At 42.7% G+C, this 16,131-nt stretch overlaps 1 protein-coding gene across 1 annotated transcript in view; it reads right to left on the reverse strand.

The window, feature by feature from the left end:
- Nucleotides 1-13,156, reverse strand: part of TSPAN15 (tetraspanin 15) — a 35,915-nt gene extending 22,759 nt beyond the window's left edge. The window contains exon 1 of the mRNA XM_065408420.1: nt 13,061-13,156. Coding sequence (XP_065264492.1) covers nt 13,061-13,156 — 96 coding nt within the window. The remainder of the gene's footprint in view (nt 1-13,060) is intronic.
- Nucleotides 13,157-16,131: the final 2,975 nt, after the last annotated feature.

The raw sequence follows: 16,131 nt of genomic DNA on the forward strand, positions 1-16,131 counted from the left end.
GTTTTCTCTGAGAATGGGATAGTCGTGCAAGAGATTCCCACTACATCAAGAAAGATTGGCCACTCCAACAGTCATTGGAGCCTGGGAGGAAAAGTGTTCAGCATCCACCACTTGTTGAATCAAGGAAGATTTTGTTATCACCCTTACACATCAAGCTGGGTCTGATGAAGAACTTTGTCAAGGCCATTGACAAAACACAAGCAGCTTTCAAGTACCTCCGTGGAAAATTTCCAAGGTTAAGTGAAGCTAAGATAAAGGAAGGTGTCTTTGTTGGTCCTCAGATACGTGAACTTCTTCGAGATGATGCATTTGACCATGCACTGCGTGGCAAGGAAAAGACGGCATGGAAAGCCTTCCAGTTAGTGGCAATAAATTTTCTCGGAAACAACAAGGCAGACAACTTCAGGTTGTTGGTGGAAAACCTCCTCAAGGCATACAAAAGCCTTGGTTGCAACATGTCACTAAAGATACATTTTTTGCACTCTCATCTAGATTTTTTTCCACCGAACTGCGGAGCAGTGAGCGACGAGCACGGCGAGTGATTTCACCGGGACATTGCAACAATGGAGAAACGCTATCAGGGCAAATGGAGCCCATCAATGCTTGCAGACTATTGCTGGACAGTGACAAGAGATGCTCCATTTAATGAATACAAGAGACAAGTCAAGAAGCGCCGAGTAGACACTGAATAGGACTAAACTATGTACATAATATTTTTTTGCCTTTTGTTTCATAATAAATTTTATTTATATAACCCTTTTGCTGATTTTTAAAGAGTTACATAAACAGGACAGGTGAAATATTATCATGTAAAGCAACCATAAACACATGAAAAGACCTAGGTTTACAATTTATGATTAAAACTCTACTATCTACACAATATACATAGACATAAAATGTAAAAACTTAAATATCTTAGAAACAGTAGCCAATCAGTTGTTTTAATTGTCATATTTGAATTCAGCACATCAAAATACATAATAAATAGCACATTTTATCTCTGAAGCAGACGACTTCTCAAAAATTGTAGGCCAGTGTAATTCAATTTTGCCAAGATTAGCAATTTTCCCCTTTACATCATAAATGCAAGCTTTCAGGAAAAAAAATATTAGACTTGTTATTCTGCTCTTGTATGGCTATTTCAGCCTGCCAATTCAAATTCTCTACTATTCAGTCCACAAGATAATTGCATTTGGACTCATATTAGCTATGGACACGTGTATTTAGTCACAGCTTCTATTACTCTTGTTAGGCTATGTCTACACTAGCACTTTTGTCAGTAAAACTTTTTTCGGTCAGGGGTGTGAAAAAACACTTCCCTGACAGACACAAGTGCCTGTTGTGGACAGCGCTATGTCGACGGGAGGCGCTCTTCCTCCAACATAGCTACTGCCAGTCGTTGGGGGTGGTTTAATTATGCCAACGGGAGAGCTCTCTCCAATTGGCAAAGAGCGCAGGAGACCTTACCGTGGTGCAGCTTCTGTGCCGCGGTAAGGTCTGTAGTGTAGACATAGCCAGTAATACTATGTAACTTCCAAGAGCTTTGCAAGTTCTTGATCCTTTTGCTGCCATAGCAAATCTCACCCACACAATGCTTCTATACATGGTATACTTGATATTAATGTCTTTTTCTCTTTGTGCATTAACAATTATCACTGTCTTGTTGAATTCAACCATTAAATAACTAAATCAATAAGACTGAATTCAAGCTAACACCCTTCCCTCAATTCAGAGTGCCTTTTATATAAGGGAGTTTATGAATCACAGAAGAGAAAAGACAGAGCGCTTATTCAACTTTACTATTTACATTACAAGCCCTTTTCTACTCTAGCTATTTTTAACTGGTTTTACATCTTTAGAAGGCTGATCTCTAATGTTAGTTTAGCTTTTAAAAAGCAAAATGTTTTGAATTATCAGTTATAAATTATATTATTTATCATAACAATTCATATTACTCTAGCTGGTATGAAACTTAGGAACATTGGCAAACAACCCAAAGAATCTTCAATAAACCTTATAATAGTAATTGTATAATAGTAGATTTGCAAAGTCCATTAATTTTAAAAGAATTATTATGTAATGTAGTATTTTAATCTTATTCTAAAAATGTTGATACTGAATAATGCTTTGAGGTTATTGCAGTTTACAAAGAACTCTGAGATGAGGAAAATAGTTTGCTAAAAGCCAATAACAGAACACACAAATGGATTATTCCTGTGTTTATTTAAAATCTGTCTCTCATCACTTGAATACAATTGTATATGATTTTTCAAGTTCACCCCTTAAACAGTGTCTTATCAAAAATCTTGAGTACCAACTTAATGGATAAATTGCAGCTTTTCGGCTATTATAGCATGCATATTAATATAACTAATAAATGTCTAGAAAATACCTTTTTTGTTAAAATATATACATCTGGGTTTGGCTAGCCTTACAGCCCTATATTCCTTACTTGGCTTAACGTTTTATATTAATTTGTGTGTTAGATCTTCCTATCCAAGACCTTAAAAATAAATATACAGTGAAATGATTTGCAATAAAAAGTTTAAAATGTGCCCTTTTAAGAATAGATAAACTCACTATTAAGCCAATAAAGTTCCTAGTGTTACTGCCCAGAAACAGCACCGCTTTTTCTTTTACACACTGCTGCTGTTGTACAGGTCTAAATCTGAATTTGATTAAATCAGCACCTTCAGATCTGCCATGATTTCAAATGCCTGCTTTACACTCTGCTATATCAAAGCCTCTTACAGCCACCACAGTCAGGACTGAGTCAGTTTTTCCATTACAAACTCCAACTTTCAGGAACTTAAATCTCAACAATAAAATCTACTCCAGAGTGAAATCTGGTATACAATGTTTCTTGTTTGGAATTAGTTTGTTTTAAAAGAAAATAAGAAATCTGTCCACAATAATCTCTTGAATTGTATACATTGTAAGATCTGAAAAACAAGTTTCAGGTGTATGTTTGCACTCTGGTAGCTTAGAAATTGTAAATTTTACAACCCTTTACTATACACTGTTCAAACTCCCTACTACTGCAGATAATTTAAACCTATTATAGACTTGCAGTTACACTAAGTATACTCTGCTAGGAAAGGCATGCTGCGGACACTCGAGATAAACAAACCATCTCGGCCCACCAGCGGCTTATCCTGATGGCCTGGGAGCCAATGTTTGCTGACCCCTGAATTATAGGGTCGGCTTATGAACGGGTTATAAAAATTTTCCATTTTTACTTATCCATCGGGGGGGAGTCGGCTTATAAATGAACCGGCTTATGATTGAGTATATACGTAATTACCCCTCTATCCAGCAATACCATTACTTGAATAAACTTGTCCTCGTATGCACTTCTCTTACACACAGGTGGAATATTTTTTTGTAAAATGTGCATAATAAACCAGCTTTATTACTGTACTCATTATTTCTATTAGCAAACCATCAAAAAACAAAACTCACAGCCTAGATGGCTAAAAAACCCAGCATCATTGCTTTGCCTCAACCAGGAGGTAACAGTTTGGGAAAGGACTTTAACCCCTCCAACTTACCCTTTTCTGCCAGTGTTCACTCTTCTCCTCCTTCCAGCTGCTGCAGAAATCTAAACCACACATAGGCCATGTCTACGCTACCAATTTGTGTCGACAAAAGTGATGTCGACACCCAAAAGTCGACATAATAAAAATCGCAATTTCCTGTTCACACTTGCTCCCTCTGTCGGCAGATCGCGTCCACAGTGGGGGCACCAACATCAACAATGTGAGCAATGCACTGTGGGTACCTATCCCACAGTCCAGCACGACACCTGTAACCGTGCCTTTGGGGGCCACAACTTAGGATGCCAAATTCAGGAAAAACTGATGAGAAATAGGGTAGACACACCCCAAGACTGGTGGCTAATCCCCCATAGGATATACCAAACCAGCAACAAAAGTAAACTTCTGTTTCACCACACTGGCTAACAAGAAGTCATAAAAGCAGTTTCCTTAGACATTCCAGTTCTTATATCACCACTAAAAACACTGGATTTAAAGGTAAGTGGTTCTTTACAACCAGTCTCATCAAATAAAAGAGTCTCCTGATCCCAAAGGACCAGCCACACACCCAGATCAATATATAACCCAGATCTTACCCAAAAATCACGCTGATGCCAATCCTTTAGTATCTAAAATCTAAAGGTCTATTCATAAAAAGAAAGAAAGAAAGAAAGGTGAGAGTTAAAATTAGTTAAAGGAATCAAATGCATACAATAATTGCAAAGTTCTTGGTTCAGGCTCGTAGCAGTGATGGAATAAAGTGATGGCTTAAGTCAAGTCTCTGGCTGCTTCCAACTCATTGGAAGGTCCTCATTTCCTTGGTTAGAATGCTTCCATTAATGTAAGTTCATAGTCCAGAGGCTGGAGCAGAAAAGAGGCAAAACAGAAGTGTTTCCAGAGCCTTTGATATCTTCTGCCATGTGGAGAGTATCCCATCATTCTTACCGTGGAAAAGTACAGTAACAAGATGGTGGTTGGAGTCACATGGACAAGTCACATGTCCATGCATTTCGCTTAGTCATTGCAGGAAATTCCATTAAGTGTAATAGGCATCTCCCATGGTTCATTATCACTTAAATGTTCTTTTGATGGGCCACTCAATTTGAATAGTACCTCCAAGATGTGCTGGCTAACTACCTTGTGGGTGTTACCCCAGGAGCAAACATTTGAAATCCAGGTATAGAGCCAATACTTATAACTTCAAATAAAAAATGATACATGCATATAAATGGCATGGGGAGGGATAGCTCAGTGGTTTGAGCATTGGCCTGCTAAACCCAGGGTTGTGAGCTCAATCCTTGAGGGGGCCACCTAGGGATCTGGGGCAAAAATCAGTACTTGGTCCTGCTAGGGAAGGCAGGGGGCTGGACTTGATGACCTCTCAGGGTCCCTTCCAGTTGTATGAGATATAGGTATATCTCCATATATTTATTTTTATAATCATAACCAGCAAATCACGGTGGATCACAGCGTATTTTGGGACAGGGCTAAATGTCCCATGATGCATTGCTTTCTGTCCCAGCACTCAAGGATCTTCTGGCTTTTTTTGCGGCATTTTTGCAATGGCCCTTCTTTGCTGTGCAGCCTGGCATCTTTGTGAGAAGGGCTGGATCCTGCCCTGCTCACCTATGCTCTGTTAACTGTCATGAAGACTTTGCAGATGGCAGTGCCATTAATCGTGAAGATCCTAACTGAGGAAGACTCGCAGGCGCCCAACATTCTGCGTGATATGGATAGGAGCAACTTTAGATTGCTTTTGGCATTCACAGAGCAGGTGCATAGGGTAGATCGTCGCTTTTGGGCTCAGGAAGCAAGAACTGAATGGTGGGATCGTATCATCATGCAGATGTGGGATGAGGAGCAGTGGCTACAGAACTTTCGGATACGGAAAGCCACCTTCCTGGAACTGCATGCAGAGCTCACCCCAGATCTGCGGAGCAAGGACACTAGAATGAGAGCTACTCTCTCGGTAGAGAAGCGTGTGGCAATCGCTATGTGGAAGCTGGCGAGTTCAGACTGCTACCGTAGGTCACGAATCAGTTTGGAGTGGGGAAGTCGACGTTGAAGCTGCGTTAAGGGCAATAAATCACGTCCTGGACCGTGACTCTGGGAAATGTGCATGAAATAGTGGATGGCTTTGCAGAAATGGGTTTCCCTAACGGTGGAGGGGTGATAGATGGCCACACATATTCCCATTTTGGCACCAGACCACCTTGAGACAGAGTACATCAATAGGAAGGAGTATTTCTCCATGGTGTTGCAGGCGCTTGTGGATCACCATGGGCGTTTCACTGACATCATTGCGGGGTGGTCTGGAAAGGTGCATAACACATGCATCTTCAGGAACACCGGCCTGTACAGAAAGCTTCAAGCGGGGACTTTCTTTCCAAACCAGAAGATTACAGTGGGGGATGTTGAAATGCCCATAATGATCCTGGGGGATCCTACATACCCCTTACAGCCATGGTTCATGAAACCTTACATGGGACACTTGGACAGCAGTAAGGAGCGGTTCAACAACAGGCTCAGTAGGTGCCGGATGACAGTTGAATATGCCTTTGGCAGATTAAAGGCACGCTGGTGATGCCTTTATGGCAGGTTAGACCTCACTGAGGATAATATTCCCATGGTCATAGCCGCGTGCTGTATGTTGCATAATCTTTGTGAAGCTAAGGGTGGGAAGGTTTGCTCAGGGGTAGAGTGTTGAGGCAGACTGCTTGGCCACTGATTTTGAGCAGCCAGATACCAGGGCTGTCAGAGGAGCCCAGAAGGGGGCTATTCGAATCAGGGATGTTTTAAGGCAGCACTTTGACAATGATCACCAGTAACATATCTCTGTCAGAGGTGCTTCAATGTTACATTACATGTAGTTTTCTAGGGGCAATGGTGACATTTGGGGGCCTTATATTCCAGTAAGGAAGTGATTAAATTGCCAGTTCATGTATTGGTAGAGCCTGCTATCTCAATTTGTAGGAAATAAATAAAGATGATTTACCATTATAAAACTTTGCTTTTATTGCACAAGAAACAGCACACACAAACACACAGATGCTTGGTGGGAAAGGAGGAACCAGAGAACGACAGACTTTTCACAACTGTGTGTAGGTCCAGCTATCATTGTGAAAGTTCTCTGAGGGGGTGGAGTGAAGGGGAAACCGAGAAGTCCCAGAGAGTGGAAAGGAATGTGCAGGCGGAGTGCATGGAAAATAGTTCTGAATACTCTGCAGTGGAGGTGGAGCACTTGTCTTCTCAGTCTGCAGCATTATTAAGGACTTCAGCATATGCGTTTTCTCCTCCATTACTTTAATCATCCACTCAGTTCCGTTCTTAACAAATGCGTGAGTCTCTTTTCTGTCATGCCATTCGGCTTCCCAGTACTCCTTGTGTTCCCTCTTTTCTGCATTGGAGCACTGCAGGACCTCCCAGAACATGTCTTCTTTGCTGCGTCTGGATGCTTTCTTACCTGGTGGAGATGCTCAGACAGGGTGCATGGGGTGTTCCTGAAGGCCACATCTGGCGAAGCACAGGGGACAATGCACAGAAGCAGGATTGTTAAATTCACGCACAGCATTGAAACATTTCGGTTAAATACACTTTTTGCAACATTGCCATCACTTTTTCACTGACCCAGCCAGGTACACATCTCTGCGAACAGCGAAAGCATGGTGAGTGTTGGCTGGGGGGGGGAGGAGAGGGGCGCTCCAGAGCGGGGGAAGAGCACACGCTCTTTGCAAGGTTCATGATGCAGCATTCTAGGGAACAAATTCTAAAATTCTCCCACACTTTTCACAGGCGGGGATCATTCTAGCAGACATCTCACTGCCAAGGGTAAGCAGGGAAACGAGGGTACATCTACTCCATGCTTGTGGCTTTTGTCCTGCTCCCTATGCTACTCGCCTGTCTGCCACTTTGGTCCCTGCAAAAGTGGTTGCCGAAAGGTGTGAGAAAGTTTCCTACAGTGGGGGAAGGAACAAAGCAGCTCTGCCATGGAACCTTTGGCAGAGGATTACCGAGTACCTCCAGGTAATTTTCCTGGATATCTCTCTGGAGGATTCCCATGCGATCTCAGCGTGCATCAACACCCAGTTTCACTGTACCGATTAGCTACAGAGGGAAATGTCCAGCTCACAGAAACACAACCAGCCTCCCACATTTCTATGCCCTGAACCCACCTCCGGACTACACAAGCTACAACCACTTACCCGGCATCTCCTCTCCTGCTTCTTGCTCCCCAGAGAGCGACTGCTGAGACTGGCTAGACACCACTGGAGAGGAGACCAGGTCCTGGCTGCCTGCCCCACTGGGTGACCCCAACAGGAGCTGCACATCCTCATCTAACTCCACCTCTTCATCAGTAACTTCATCCTCCCGGTTAGGTCCTCTTTCCGCTGCCTCCATGCCCTCCAAAGTATCCATGTGGCTCTTGGCGATGGAGGTGGGGTCACCACTGAGGATAGCGTCCAGCTCCTTATAGAAACGGCAGGTCTTAGTTGCAGCACCAGAGCGACGGTTTGCCTCCCTCACCTTATGGTACACCTGCCTCAGCTCCTTTATCTTCGCTCTGCACTGCAGCATGTCCCGATCATAGCCCTTGTCGCACAAGCCTCGAGAAATCTGCCTGTAGGTATCCCAATTCCTACAGCTCAAGCGCAGCTGGGACTGCACAGCCTCCTCTCCTCATATACTGAGCAGATCCAACGGCTCTGCAGTGGTCCAAGCAGGAGAGTGTTTGGTGCGATAACCCGCGAAGGTCACCTGGGAAGATGTGATGAGCCTTCTCCATGCCGAGCCAGCAGGAAATGGAATTTAAAAAATTCTCGGGGCTTCTAAGAGGGAGGGGAGGATGGTTGTTTTCCTGGCTGCAGGGCAGTGGAGTTCAAACTGCTGACCACAGCGGTCAGGATCGGCATTGTGGGACACCTCCTGGAGGCTAATTAAAGCAATGGAATCAAGCCTGGTGTCTACACTGGCACTCATCAACAAAAATGTAGAGGAAAAAGACATAAATCTCTCGTGAGGGTGGATGAATTTTGTCGCCAAAGCCAGGCATTTTTCCCAACAAAAGTCACCTTGCAGTGTGTATGCACTCACTGTTTTGGTCGACAAAGGGCAGTTTTGGCAACAAAACTTGGCAGTCTAGACAAGGCCACAAAGACATATGTATATTTTGCATTCTGTCCCTTCACAACTGAATTTAAATTTGGCAAATCATATTTTATTCACACCAGAAGTGATTTGGCCTTGATTTGTATTAATTGGATATGTCTCACCAAAGGATAGGGACATCCTCTGTATTTTTGTGTGTGTGGAAAAGAGTGGAGTCACTTTCCCAAGTGGAAGAAAAAGCAGTTTCTTAATGACTGGTCCCAGCACAAAATTTACTATTTAATTCACATACAAAAGTTTAAGTGTGTCATATAATTCTGTGACTATCAGCACTAGTTGTTTTCATCCTGAAATCTTGGATGGGGGGAATGGGTTTTATTTTAAAACATAATTATGGTTAGAACCTCTGGAAAAACAGCTTTTTAAAACTGTATCAGTGACTAAGATCTTATCTACATTAAGGTTGTATTCGTGTTTGACGCCAGTTTCAAAACTCAATTACAGTCTAACAGTGTTGTAAAATGCTTTATGTTCACATCACACCCACTATTGTTACAAACCCTACTACAGGCCAACCTAGGATGCAGGCCTTGGAGGAGAAGGGAATTGATAATGTTATTATGGCTAGCATAACATAAATACTTCTTCACATTGGAGAGATAAATTATGCTACTATCTCATTAGCTGGAAGTGTTGGAAATCAGTTGTCTAGAAAAGTCAGCAGTTTTTGAACAGAGTTCTAGATGCACAGTTGAAACCATAGCAGTGACAGGACCTTGCAACAAATTTATTCATTTTGACAGTCAAAACAAGTTTTTTCAGACTATTTTTATTCTTCTTTGTGCATCTTCAATAATGTTGACAGGAGCAAAAATTAGTTTAATTAAACAGATGTGTCTCAGAAAATCTGTAAAATGCACATGTGGCAAGCAACAGGATTAGATTTGGAGAGACCCATGTGCTTGATCAAACCCACAAATTAAGAAAAAAAAGTCTTACAATTTACAAATTTTATACTTATTCTTTAATTAAATGCTCCAGCCCTGACCCATTATTGCAAAAAATCATTAATGTTAAGTGTTAAATTTTTTTTACAAGAACAGTAATTCTGGCAATTACCAGGAGAAACAAGGGGTAAAGGTAGCTTTACATTACCTTTGCCTCAATTCTATGCTGAGACTGCCAGCAGGTGGTTTGGCCCCTATTGCAGGTTAGCAAAACTCTTGACACTAGAGGAATTCCCAGTTGCCCCAGTAAGCCAGCTCTCTAGCTGCTTTGCAAGTGTACTCAAGAGGGTAGCGCCCACAGAAACTAATGGAAGTAAATGGGAGGTGAATGTGCTCAGCACGAAACAAAATATAACCCTAACAGAGGGGAAAGTATAGAGCAGTTAAGTACAGTCAATAAAGGTTTAAGCAAGTGAGTATAACATATTGAATTTCCTTCACAAGCTAGAAGGGTTGTTCACTATAAAGAACAAAACTCTACTGTCACAGAAGTCAGTGGGATTGTGTCAGCATAACAGAAAAAAGAATTCAGCCTTAGGTACTTATTACACATTTGGACAAGTAAGGAGATCTGTTTCACTTGACTGGGAGAATGGAGAATTTAGAGGGAACACAAGCCTGTGACATATTTCAAACAATACATCATACGTTCAATCTGTGAAAGAAGACAATTATACTAACAAAGGAAGCCCTCTGCAAGAATAAATGCCATCAGCCCCCATCCTTTCCTCCTCCAACAGTTCTTTCATTGTGGCCTCCGTCCCACTTCAAGTTCCAAACCGCCTTCTTAATATATTAATGAGTTAAGCATTTAGATATAAATAAGGTTAAAATAAATAAAATAAATAAAATGAAAGGATCACTAAAATATAGTCGCCTTGGGAATTCTATATTTGTAGGTCTGTTATTTATAGTTTTTCTTCTTTTCATTTTTGGAACATTTACAGTAATTTTGTTGAGGGTGGGGTGGCATGGTAAAACCTGCCTGGACTCTGTGCTGGGGTGACAAGGAGTTATTTAAAGGAAGATACAGTGTTTATAAACTTTCCTCCATTAACATACGAATTTTAATTCTGTCTCTTCAGGATTTTTTTGTAAACTATATGTTTGCAAAATCCATTTACATAAGCTAATCTGAGCTCACCCGAACATTATTATGAACTAACATTTCTAATTACCAAAACATTATATCTAATTTCCTTTTAACAACTATTCCATGGTGTTAGACTGCACCTTATGTATTTTGATATATGATAGGAGGAACAAGTTTAGTATACTTTCTTAGTTGAAAATCCAGGGGGGAGGAAGGGGAGAATTACAAATAAAGACTAAGTTTCTTAAGGTGTTTGAAAGCTACTTTGGTCTGGGCAGGTACTCAGTGATACCAGGGCTGACTTTTCTGTTACTTAGTGGTGTATTATTAAGTGATGTATTATGCCACACTAGAACAAGCCTACCATGCCAAATGAAAGAGCAGACAAGTAAATGAAGTACAAGGGTGCCTTTACAGAAAGTTTGCTTACAGAAAAAAAGATAATGTGGTGTTTAAGAAAGAATAGAAGGCATACCTGTGTATAAATCAATTTACTAGAAACCCTTTGAACACAGAACAACAGAACAAAATTAGTAAAATGTTATTACTAGGACAAGTATCCTAATGTGGGAAGGCTAGAATTATTGTTGCCCTGACCTTTTTTTGCAGAAGGTTCTACTTAGGGAATGGTTGCTAGAGTGAAACTAGGAGTCCAAGGAGGAGAAAAGGTTAATTTTCTATTAAAAAATAGAAAAAAATAATAAAACAAAAAAGGCTAAAAGATACCTAATACCCAAAAAAGTCTGAACTGAAGGCAATGTACTTTATACTCTGATTTTCACTTATTCCTCAAATTGTAGTTGTTTCTTCAAAACAAAACCTAAAGGGATACTACATTATAAAGACTCAGAAACCCAAGGTAACATGTTCTCCCAACTCATGCTTTAAAAACAAAAAGCCTTACTTTAAAAATCTATCCCTACTAGGGAAAAATTATCAGATCTTCAAAACAAGAAATGCAGTAGTCTTGAATTTGGAGCATTTTGAAGACAAAGACAGAAACAAATCTCATCTAGGAATCTGAAATGTCAACATATGTGACATTTCCCAGCACAGAAAACAGTCTGTCAGATTCTACTGTAAATCCAGAACTTCACACCCTGAAAATGGAAATTTGCCTTTTTTTTTTTTTTTTTTTTACCTAAATGAGTGTTCACCACTGATCATTGTTTTCATACTCAGGATGCATATCAAAGGTGAAGTTGCCATTTTTGAGAAGGAGAGACATGTAAATTGGATTTGGGCTGTAACAGCCTGGATGATGTCTCTTTCAACAGAAGCTCTATTAGACTACTTTCTCTTCATGCCTGAACAATTTTCTTAAGCACTATGAGAGCTGGTATGCTGCTTTGCACAATAGTATAACTATCACACAGCGGAGAGTTTGTACTACCTTTCCTATGAAAATCAGTAAAAGACATCAAACAACATTGCACCTTCCTCTTTTAAAAGCACAGAACAGAACAGATGAATCACTGAACAACTCACAAGCTTAAAATTGAAATCATCCTACATTAATCAGACGCAAAACAACTGGTTCTCTAGTGGGTGAGGTCTTTCCCCTTCTTAGCTTTCCTACTCCCATCTGAGTGAGACAAAGCAATGTTTTATGGTTAGTGTACACAACTGATTTTCATGCCACCTGCCACACCCTTCCACCTCTGAAAGTCGCTAACTGCCAAAACCAGTTGATTGTTACCCAGTGACAACCACAAAACTGCGCCCCAGAGGCTTCCGAGGGTCCTTCTAGGGCATGCGGTGCATTGCCGCCAGAGATCTCATTCGGTTACAAAATTCTTCCATGCCCATCCACTAAACCCTGCCGAAGTGGGAAACGTCCCTGGCCTTCACACGCACTTCACGGACCAGCACACGAGGTGAGCCCCGGGAACGCACATCCACGCTGAGGATGACTCGAGAGTTCCGCCCCCCCCCCCCAAAAAAAACAACCAAAAATAAATAAAAACAACAACTCTGCCCCGCGGAGTGCGCGGGCAGCTCTCGCCCTGGCATGGGGGTATTTGCTGGTTTGTTGTTGGTGTAACACAAGGGCGCACTGCCAGGGCTGGAGAGGCGGTGCCTCCCTCCCCACACACGGGCCGGGGGCGCTGGGCTCCAGGACCGCACCCGCAGCGCCAGCTCGCCTCAGCGCAGCATCTCCAGGCGGGCGCTGTATCCCGGCCGCCTCCCGGCGCCTGGGCAGGGCGGTGAACGTAGCCTTCTCGCGCAGACCGGTCCCAGCGGGGATCGGGGTCTCTCCTCGGCCGCCCCCCTCCCGCCCAGCCCGCGGGAGTCCCCGGCCGGCGGCCCGCGCTCACCCAGAAGAACGTGGAGTAGGTGATGAGGGTGAACTTGAGGCAGAGGTAGGAGAAGCGCGCACAGTAGCGGATGTTCTCCGAGTCCCCGGCCGCCATCCTGCTCCCCGGCCCGGCCCGCTTCCTGCTTCTCCCGCCGCCACCTGCCCGCGAGCGGCACCCAGCCGGCGGCGGAGTCTCGCAGCCGCGGCCAGCACCACTGGGTGGCAGCGGCGCAGGAGCTATCGCTCAGCTGGGGGCGGGGGACGACCAGGGAGGGATGAGTGAGCGCGACAGAGTGTGTGTGTTTCACTGGGATGGGAGGGAGAATGCAGAATACAGAGGGAACACAAGCCTGCGACGTATGTCAAACGATCCATCATAGGCTGAAGCTGTGAACGAAAACAATTCTACTAAGCAAGTCGGAATCTCAGTGTTCTGACCATGGAGTCTTTCTGCTTATAGCTGATGAGTTACAGCACGATTCAGTCAAGAACTTAAAAGAGTCTAATTCACACTGTGTCTTCAGTCATGACCTGGAGTTTGACAGCATCTCTTCCCTGACGAAGGAGACGGAGTACAAATTTACACTGTTTCTAATTTCTTTGTGTCAGTGTTATGAACATAATTACGACCATACTGGGAGTGACCAGTTCCTCACAGAGACCCCCTTGGGACTGTCACCTGACATGCTGAAATTACCTCTGAGCCCGTTTTCCCTGCCAACTTGGGATTTCAGAACCCTGCCTTGTTGAACCAGACACTAGCCTGCTGCAACATAGACCCAGGGTCTGGACCACACCCCCAAAGATGCAGGCTTTAAGTGCTCCTGTCTCTAGCACCCAGACACCCAGCTCCCAATGGGATCCAAACCACAAATAAATCCATTTTACTCTGTATAAAGCTTATACAGGGTAAATTCATAAATTGTCTGCCCTCTATAACAAGGATAGAGAGATATGCACAGCTGTTTGCTCCCCCAGGTATTAATCACTTACTCTGGGGTTTATTAATAAACAAAAGTGATTTTATTAAATATAACAAGTAGGATTTAAGTGGTTTCAAGTAATAACAGACAGAACAAAGTAGCAAAATAAAACAAAACATGCAAGTCTAAGCTTAATACATTAAGAAACTGATTACAGGTAATATCTCACCCTCAGAGATGTTCCAATAAGCTTCTTTCACAAACTAGACTCTTTCCTAGTCTGGGCCCTATCCTTTCCCCTGGTACAGTCCTTGTTAGTTCCAGCAGGCATCTTAGGTGGTAAGCAGGGGCTTTCTCATAACTGACCTCCATTTGTCCTGTTCCACCCCCTTTTATAGCTTTTGCACCAGGCTGGAATCTTTTGTCTCCCTGGGTCCCCATCCCTCCTTCTAAATGGAAAAGTACCAGATTTAAGATGGATTCCAGTATCATGTGACATGGTCACATGTCCTGTGAGACCCCAGCCTTCATTCTTCCTGAACTGGCCCACATGTACACAGGAAAGTTTGCAAGTAAACAGAACCATTTACAGTTCATTGATTCTGAAGCCCCCTTAATGGCTTCCACTTAATATCTTTACATCAGTAATACAAGTTTATATCTTATTTTCCTAAATCCAGACATAGAAATAATACATGCAAACAAATAGGATGAACACACTCAGTAGATTATACGCTTTGTAATGATACCTTACAAGAGACCTTTTGCATAAAGCATATTCCAGTTACATCATATTCACATTCACAAGCATATTTTCATAAAGCATATGAAGTGCAACATCACACTGGGTCAGAACAAAGGTCAATCTAGCCCAGTATCCTGTCTTCTGACAGTGGCCGATGTCAGGTGTCCCAAAGGGAATGAATAGAACAGGTAATCCTCAAGTGATCCATCCCCTGTTGCCCATTCCCAGCATCTGGCAAACAGAGGTTAGGGACACCATCCGTGCTCATCCTGGCTAATAGCCATTGATGGACCTATCCTCTGCTGGAATGCTCTCCTTACCCAACCAAAGCTTCCACTTATTTCTTCTGAGCATTCATCACTCTGGGTAATGGGAGCTTTGCATCTCAAAATTCTGCACACAGGAACTTGGGTACATGTAATGTTGCATACATAGGGTTGCCAGCCCTCCACGATTGTCCTGGAGTCTCCAGGAATTAAAGATTAATCTTAATTAAAGATAATGTCATGTGATGAAACCTCCAGGAATTTGTCCAACCAAAGATAACCCTATTAATACACAAAGCTGTAGGTTGAGTTGAAGTCATAGGAGCAGGAAAGAATCCACTGATTGTCCTTCATGTGGGAACAAATGATATAGCTAGATTGTCGCTGGAACCAATCAAGGGAGATTATGCAAGGCTGGGGAAGATGCTTAAGGAATTCGAGGCTCAGGTGATCTTCAGTGGGATTCTGCCTGTTCCTAAAGAAGGGCATCAAAGGTGTGACAAGATTATGATGCTCAACAGATGGCTCAGGCAGTGGTGCTATAAGGAGGGCTTTGGGATGTATGGCCACTGGGAGGCATTCATGGACAGAGGACTGTTCTCTCGGGATGGACTTCACCTGAATAGGGCAGGAAATAGACTTCTAGGATGGAGGCTGGCACAACTGATTAAGAGAGTTTTAAACTACGAATTTGGGGGAGATGGTTGTGAGATGTAAAGGTAATCTCCACGCCAGATTTTAACATTGAGAGGGAAGAAAACGAAGTAAGAAAGGATACAGCCGTGGGTAGGAGAATGGACATAAGGAGGAAAGGTATTGTAGATACCAGTCTAATAGGTGATACTGGCAGTAGAATGTCAATGCCTAATTGGGTAAAGAATGTGAGCGAAGCCAAACAGCAAAAATTAAGATGCTTGTACACTAATGCGAGGAGCCTAGGTAACAAAATGGAGGAACTAGAGCTACTGGTGCAGGAAGTGAAACCAGATATTATAGGGATAACAGAAACATGGTGGAATAGTAGTCATGACTGGAGTATAGGTATTGAAGGGTATGTGTTGTTTAGGAAAGACAGAAATAAAGGCAAAGGTGGTGGAGTAGCATTGTATATCAATGATGAGGTAGACTGTAAAGAAATAAGAAGTGATGGAATGGA

Source organism: Emys orbicularis, chromosome 7, assembly GCF_028017835.1.
Source record: "Emys orbicularis isolate rEmyOrb1 chromosome 7, rEmyOrb1.hap1, whole genome shotgun sequence".
NCBI lineage: Eukaryota > Metazoa > Chordata > Testudines > Emydidae > Emys > Emys orbicularis.